The following is an 8,646-nucleotide window of genomic DNA, read 5'->3' on the forward strand; positions in this document are numbered from 1 at the left end:
ATGAATACAATTTTTATATTATAAATCTAGTTACACATTTATAGTATGTAATATAATTAAGGGATATATCTTACCAGTTATTATTTGTACATAATAATCATTTTACATGCATATGTACTTTGTACTAAATTCTTGAAGGCTGGTATTATAAGCAACATTTTATAGCAAACTGACAACACAAAAAGACAAAATAACTTGGCCAGTTGCTCAGCTGATAGTGGCAAACCCAACACTGGATCCCAGGTCTCATCAAAAATTCATGCCTTTTCCAAAACCTGGCAAACAAAATGTGATAAATCTTTTTAAAAGTAATCCCCAGGAAGACATTTATGCAATTCCTGTGTAAATATTAACACTGTATACACACCCTTTTAATAAAATATAAAAGTTTAACATGAGAGGAATCTTTAATTTACAGTCTTGTATTTTTGAAAATAATACACTGAATCCTTCATATTAGGCATAGGCAGAGCTCAAACCTGAAATCCTCCACTCCCCCTGCACCAGCGTTGTGTCTTGTATCTAGATGTCCCCCAAAGCCTCATGTACTCATGGGTGGGGCTTTTCAGAAGTGGCTGGATGGGTCTGTGATAACTAAAAGCCCACTGCTTAAGATAGTTCTGGGTATGGATAATGGAAGCCCTAGCCTGCATGTGAGTTGGCACCAACCAATGGGTGTATAGCCTGAATGGAATTTTAAAAAGGAAAAAAGGAAACCTGCTGCTTCCTACCTGCTCTGCCATGGACTCTTTTTCCTATGGTGTGGTGCCCTGCCCTGAAGTCAGCCAACAATGGAATGAAACCTCTACAAACTGTTAATAACAGTAAAATAAACCTTTCCTCCTTTAACTAGTAGGTGTTGGGTATTTTGTCTCAGCAATGAAACTACGACATTCAGCTTTTCAGAGTGGTGGGTTAGAGGCATACACAACACACCCAGGTGAAAAGTAAGTTAGTTAATTAGTTATTGCAGTACTGGAGATTGAAATGAGGGCCTTGTGCTTACTCAGCAAGCACTCTACTTCTGAGTCACAATCCCCAGCTCAAGATTTCTTATGCGGAACACACTGTATACAACAAGAACAAACAAATGTTCACCCCATACGAATGTCAGTTACCTTGCTGTGCCCTCATACAATGCTATCCTGAGAGTTCCTCAGCCAGAGGACTCTTGTTCCTAGCATACTACACATCCCAGCTGCACTGGTTTCCCGCTTTTTAAAGTTGTGTGCTATCCTCCATAGTGTACAGTAATCAATGGATATACCCACTTTTCCAATGTTCTAATTATTTCGATGGACTAGAAAACTCATAAACTAATATTATTAACATAGATTTCCTGAAATATGTTGCTCAGAGCATTAAGACCAGAAATTCTCCACAGAAGGAGATTTCCTAAATCTGGGAAAGGTACAGTCTCATTTTTGAAGTCTCACTTATTAATTAACAAGTAAAGGCTCCGAAAAGTCCTACAGTTAAAAAAAAAGGGGGGGGGGGCAGTTATATAGCTTAGTGGTGTAAGTACCTGCCTGGGAAGTGTGAGGTCCTGAGCTCAATTCCCGGTACCAAACAACAAACAAACCTGTAAGTCTTGTTTTGTTTTTGTTATTTTCTGGGGAGAAGGTATTGAGGAATTTTGTTTCTATGTGCCTTTCACATCTCTAGAAAAAGAATCCCAACAGGCGGCTAGGTAGAAGGGAGACAAGTTTGAAGATAGCCTGGACAACTTAGCAAGATCCTGTCTCCGGGATAGATAGATAGATAGATAGATAGATTATTAAAATGAAATTACAAAAGGCTGGAGTACAGCTCAGTGCTCCTTGGGTTCACTCTCCAGTGCTGCAAAAAAAAGCACTTTTCCATCTTGCTTCTTCATGGTCCATGTGAGAGTCACAACAATTTTCCCTGTTCTGTGATCATTAGTGATTTAAAATTCACCAATGTAACCAAGCTTCATTATCACCTCTAGAAAGCAGATGAGGACCCTTAAACATCACCTAATGAGAACCTGGTGTTTACCCTCTTTTAAGCATCACAGGTGATCATGAGAGCAGCATCCAGGCCATTCACACAATCAGGGCAGCACAGAAGGGGGGGGGCAAGAGCCCAACCTTACACTGATGCAAATTTTCTCTGCAATATTTTATAACATCCCAACACTGTTATCTTTCAGAGTAGAAATAAGCTCTTCCAATTTACTCATTCTTCCCCTTCCTTCTTCATCCCAGCAAAATATTGATGATTTAAGTTCATATTGTAATTTGTTACACGGTCCTTACAGGAACAGAAGTAGCTGCCCTGAACCCAATTATCAATATACTTCCATTATTAAAATTTCAGAAAAATATTTTTAAAAATACAGCATCTTGGGACTGGGTATTTAACTCAGCGGCATAAGCACCTGCCTTGCAAGCAAGCGGTCGTGAGTTCAATCCCCGGTACGCATAAAAAAAATTAAAAAATACAGTATCTTAGATTCAGGAAGCACCCACATTACCATATTTGGGCCTCACAGTGAGCCTGTAATGCAGTTATCTTTCTTCACAGATGTAGGAACTGAGGGGCTAAGTGATTCTCTAATTTGCAAAGACACTATGATCAAGTTGGGACAGTTCTGACTCCCAAGTCTTCAGAGCTATCTACTCTAGTCACCCCAGCAATGAGGAAAGTTCTCGGCACTTTATCAGAAACTAACTGTTTTCTCAAAACTAGGCTAAAGATTCTCCATTCAGAAAACTCTGTTCCAGCCACATTGCTGCTCCACAGACAAATCAGGAGTATAGTAGTAAATGAAGCCGTCAGGAATCTGTGTTAATAAGGAATTGTCTTGTGTATTTTTAAAGAGAACTATGTCTCTGTATACAAAACTTTATCCTCCAGACTGTTCACATTTTGTAACTGTGCTACAATGCTACTTTGGGAAAATGCAGGACAGAATGTTATTTGTTTTGTTTTGGTTTCATCATCATTTGTTTTTTCAGAAGGCAGAGGGGATCTCAATGTTGCCCTGGCTAATCTGGAATTCATGTGCTCCAGTGTTCCTCCTACTTCAACCTCCCAAATATCAAGATTACTACACAGGCATGAGCCACCACACCTGACTTACTACTGGTATTTTGGTTACACAAAACTTGCTTTTGCTATACAGCAAAAAAGTTGTCAGCATTGACAGTGTCTCACAAGAACAGCCCATTAATCAACTATGAGGTAGCAACCATGTTACTGCTCTCCATGGAGAATTTTTGTCTAACTTTAGAACACTGTAACAAAGGCTGTTCTAATCAGACATATATTCCTGAAGAGAAGATCATACTTTGAAAGAGAGGACTTTAGAAGGCTACAGATGCCAAAGATACAAACAGCTATTGAAGACATTCTATCCTCCTAACCATTTTGTTCCCACTCTAAAATAATGAAAATTTCATTACTAAAAGTGTTATGGAAATAGCTTAATCCTGGAGAGGGGTGAGTTTAAAAGCTGCAGGTAAACATTTTTAAAAAGCTACCTATTTTAAGCTGGGCATAGGGGTACAACCCAGTAATTCCAATTTGCTGGGAGGCTGAGGTAAAAAGATTAAAAGTTCAAGCCCAGCCTAGGCAATTGTGAGGCTTTGTCTTTAAAAAAAAAAAAGGTGTGGGGGGGGGAGCGGGAAGTTGGAACATAGCTCAGTACAAAGGCTCTGGGTTCAGTCCCTAGTACAAAAAACAAACAAAGCAAAACCAAAACTATTTTTTTAAAAAACAAACATTTCAGGCACATCCAAAACCAAATACCCATGTACCACCACGTTTAAGCAGTATCATATTACAGACCCAATTGAAGCCTGATGGTTACTTTCTCCTTACTCTTTCTCAAAGATAACCCCTAAAGTTGGTGTTTGCTTCCCACACATACATACTATTACCTAAGTATAACTCCATGAAAAACACAGCAACATTGTTTCCACGTTTTCACACATTTAATTTTATATAATTTCAAAGTTTGACTACTATCCACAAATCAAAAGAACAAACAGTGTCTCTTTCTACCTAGTTTTCCTTCTAGCAACTACTGTGACACACTCTTGTGTATTTTTAAAGAGACACGATGCCTGTGTATACAAAAGTAGTAACACAGACATGTGTATCTGCCCCTGCCTTTTATACATTAGTGGTAGATAAATGTATTATACATACCATTGTACTTTTTCATCATAAAAATACACTTGGAAATTGTTGCTAAATTATATCAAGTTCCTCATTTTTTCTTAATATTTACAAGGTATTTCACTGTCTACATAAATCATAATTTAACTATTATCCTATTACAAAGGTTATGTCCAAACATTTATATTAGAACTATGGCAACTATTATTCATTACCGTAGTACATCTATGGAATAACTACCTACATGTAGTATTACTAGGTGAATTTTAATACCTACTGTCTCACGCTACAGAAGTGATATTTATATTCCCACCAGTACTGAACCAGTGTTTTGTAGGTTTTTAAAATTTATATAAACAGCATCAGACTGTATATTCTTTACAACTCATTTCTGATGCCTAACCCTGTACTCCTGAGATTCATTCAAAATTATATAGCTTTAGTTTATATACAGATTGTTATTTTAATTAAAGGAAATTTTGAATAATTTTACCTGTACTTTGTTCACAAGAATAACCACCAATTTACCTAAAATTGTAGAATTACCAACTTAGTAAGTTTGCATAAACAAATCATTTGGTGAAGATAGCCCACTAAAACCAGTTTTCCCTTAAAACTTATTTTTTCCTCACTTTAGAGACAGAATCTCTACATAGTTCAGGCTGGCCTCAAACTCTCCCAGCTCTTCTCCTTCCTTAACCTCATGCATAATGGGATTACAAGTGAAATGTGCCATTTTAATTTATCATGATAGTAACATAACTATTCACCCATTATTTTGTAACTGTTCTATGAAGGGAAGGGTGAATAAGGGAGTAAAGACCAACATTTTTACAAACAAAAGAAAGTCAAATGATACCTTCGAATAATTCAAGCAAATAAAACTTTCAATTTAAACTTTCTTCTCAAAATGTTATCATTAAGTAATCAAAGTATAGGGGCTGAGGCAGGAGGATTGCTGTGAGTTCAGACCAGCTTGGGCTACAAAGTGAGTTCAAAGCCAGCCTGAACTGCATAGTTAAACTGTCTTAAAAAGACAAAATACATAAGTGAATAAAGTAACCAAAGAACTGTTTTAGCCTAGGAAGAAAATAATTACTATGAATATATAGGCTTCTCTCCCCCCAAATTAAATTTCCTATAAGCATGAAATGTCATACTGGGAATTTTTTTACATTTTGAAATTACATGTTCTGTTAGATTCCTATGTTAAATTTAACAAAGTACACAAATAAGTATAAAAGTTCTGTCTGCATGAACCATATTCTCTGAGGATAATTGTAATTCTCTCTTTCTAATGCCTATAACAAGTGGCACATGGCTCCTCTAATCATAAGAGACTGGACACACTATTAAGACATACAAGAGGCAGGTTGGTCTTCCTTGCTATGGAGACAGAAACATAGAACGAGTTGGCAAAAAGCATCCCAACTGTTTAACAACTCACAAAATGAAGTGGCTGAAGATGTCTATGAACAGATCTATCACAACGCAGAAACTTATGATCCTTTAACTTTAATATTGGCCCTCTTTTTTTGGAGAGGTTGTTGACATTGACAAAATACCGGAGGATCTCAAGAGAGGAATGTGGGTGAAAAAGAATCACTAGATTCACATCAGATACATTACAGATCAAATCCAGAAAATGAAAAATCTCTCCCTCCTTTTCTATTTGTTGTACCAGAAGACTTATCAAATACAAAAAAAAACCAGACCTCACTCTTCAGAACAGTGGACACCATATCCAAGAACTCTGTGAAGGGGTGCAAATTGTCTTATCATTATTTTAGAAGCATTAATGTGCATTCCTGAGGAACATTTGTAAACTAATTGCTAACAAGTTTATAATTGCTAACAGGCAGAAAGACAGCATAAAGAAAGCTAAATTAAAAAAAAAAAAAAAAAACGCTCGAAGAATACAAAAACAGTGTGACCTAATACAGATCCACTTTACTAGCTATTACTACCCTACTCAGTCATTTGATTATTCTGTTTTGGTTTCTGAGACAAGATCTCTTGCTTTGTAGTTGAGATTAGCCTGCAACTCTCTATGTAAACCAGGGTGGTCTCAAACTTGCAGTGATTGTCCTGTCTCAGCAGCAAGGGTGCTGGGATACAAGCATGTGCCACCCACCCAGCTTGTCATTTGCTCCTGGTTGGAGGCCATTTAGGCAGATACTGAGTCTATGCTTCCCTATAAGCTATACAGCAATTTCGCAGTACTATGACTCAAAAAGAGCAAGAGAAAAAAATGTTCTCCTCTTTCAGACTTAAAGTCAGAAAATGTTTAGTGCTAGGAGAGCAAGACTTAGTTAACTCACTGTACATATTTTCACAAGCTTTTATTCTAGGGGCTGGGGATTTAGCTCAGCGGCATAAGCACCTGCCTTGCAAGCAGGTGAGTTCGATCCCGGGTACCAATAAAAAGTTAAAAAAAAAAAAAGAGCAAACAAGCTTTTTTTCTTTTAAGTCAAGTATTTACTAAGTGCTTAGTATATGCAAGACAGAGTGTATGTAATTTCTCAAAAGCCAAAGCATGAATTATTTTTATCAGCTCCAAATGTCCTCTATGTCTCTAGTAACAAAGGTGAATACTTTAAACACAAAAAGTATGCCTCACAAAGCTTGCAGTTAAAATTTTTGTGCGATGGATGGCCTAGAGAACAAGTCTGTTATTCTCTGTATTGCCATATAAGGATAAGAAAGGTTCTACACTTGTTTTGATTTTCTTGTTTTAAGACATGGTCTAGCTATGTAGCTCAGACTGCTCTTGAACTATGTAATATGGGCTGGCCTGGAACTCCTGGCAGTCCTCCTGCCTCATGGGATTACAGGTGTACACCACCACGCCTGGCTATATTCTACAGTTTCTTAACAAAAAGTTCAAATGATACACTACATTGTTTATGGAAAATAAAAAGTCCTGGCTAGGAATACAGCTCAGCAACAAAGCGCCTGTCTGGCAAGCTCGAGGTCGTGGGTTCGCTCTCTGGTACCAAAAACAAAAAAAAAAAAGTCCTATGAAAATAAATGGAAACGAACTGCACTAAATGAACTAATAAATATCATCTAAAAGCAACACTTGTTCTACCTGCCAGGGTTGGCACACAGTAACTACATGTCTCTAGATAACTGGAAAATACGGAAGGCACAGATTCAGCACCCTGCACATAAACCAAGCACCGCAGGATCGTTTTATAGCCATTAACCGCTATGAAGGTCATCAGTAGTACTTTCCGACGAAATGTTCTGTGTCGTTTCGTCATGTTACTTGTGTTCTCCCCGCTCAAAGCAACCTTACTTTTGGAAGAATATTCTTCCCAGGAAACAGCAAGGGCAAGTGAGTCCACAACCTCACACCAGGAATGGAAATGTGCACAGCCAGGAGGACCGCGAGGAAACGATGGACTGGCCTGGAGCCTCAGGAGCATAGCCCGGGCGAACGAAGGCCCCGGCGACCCGGACAGCGTCCGACTCCCGCAGCTGGGAAAGTTCGCACCTAGCGGCTTCCCCACTCCTCGCGCAGACCAGCCCCACCGCCGGCGCGCCGTCGCCATGGCGACCGGCCCCAGCCCACTGAGCCGCCAGGGCCTGGGGCAGCGCCGCCCCGCCGCAGCCGCGGGCTCGCTCCCCGCAGGAGCCGGACAGGGGCCGCCGAGCCAGAGAGGGGGACGCGGGGCGGCGCGGGGGTGGATGAGAGGCGCTACAGGAAGAAGCCGCTGGGCCCGGGGCGGGGGCGGCCTCTGCCCCAGGGGTCCTCACCCTTCACTTTGCCGAAGGTGCCGACGCCCAGCGTGTCCCCTAAGATGTAGTGGCCGATCTTCACCCGCCCGTCGTGTTTCTGCTTCTCGGTTGTCGCCATCTTTCCCCGGAAACTGAGTCTGCGCAGAGCCCGCGGGAGGGGGTGGAGGGGGCGGGCAGGCCGCGCCGGGGGCGGGCGGCTGGAGGGGGTGGGGACGCGGGAGGCGGCGCAGGCCGGCCTCCGCCCTGCGCGCCCCGCTTCTCCCTCGCCGCCGCTGTCGCCTCGGGCACAAACGCTCCCCCTTGGGGGCGGAGGGAGGGAGGGTGTGGGCCGCGGGGCGCCCTGTCTCCGCCTCGTCTTCGTCCCGGTCCTCCTCGGTCAGGCTGGGAAGCGCGCGCTCTGGCAGCTGCGAGCGGGGTGGCATCGCGGAGCTGGGGGCAGCCCTCGGCCTCGCCGTGTGGCGCAGACCCTGCCCACAGTGGGCTCCCTGACCGCCACGCCTGGGCCCAGCGAGGAGGTGGAAGGTCCGCGCTCCTGCAGTGCGCAGTGCGCAGAGCCCTGGAAGGACGACGGCTTCCGTGATGCTACAGCGCCAAGTGGATTGAGACGGAGCTGGGCACCCCGCCCTGCCACTGTTTCCCTCATCTTTTCATCTGTTCTTCTCGGATGGACTCTAGAAGCGACAGGGAGATCTCAATCTCACGTGCATCTTTGACCAATTCCTTCTCTCGTGCTTTTTTTTTTTTTTTTTTTTTTAA

General features: G+C 41.7%; 1 protein-coding gene across 1 annotated transcript in view; it reads right to left on the minus strand.

Moving 5' to 3' along the window:
- Nucleotides 1-7,673, minus strand: part of Prkaa1 (protein kinase AMP-activated catalytic subunit alpha 1) — a 27,444-nt gene extending 19,771 nt beyond the window's left edge. Inside the window, exon 1 of the mRNA XM_063258114.1 lies at nucleotides 7,448-7,673. Within this exon, the coding sequence (XP_063114184.1) occupies nucleotides 7,448-7,577 (130 nt within the window). The 5' untranslated portion in view covers nucleotides 7,578-7,673. The remainder of the gene's footprint in view (nucleotides 1-7,447) is intronic.
- Nucleotides 7,674-8,646: the final 973 nt, after the last annotated feature.

This window comes from Cavia porcellus, unplaced genomic scaffold (genome assembly GCF_034190915.1).
Source record: "Cavia porcellus strain 051 isolate PalLab524CR breed Dunkin Hartley unplaced genomic scaffold, mCavPor4.1 scaffold_11, whole genome shotgun sequence".
In the NCBI taxonomy this organism is placed as follows: domain Eukaryota; kingdom Metazoa; phylum Chordata; class Mammalia; order Rodentia; family Caviidae; genus Cavia; species Cavia porcellus.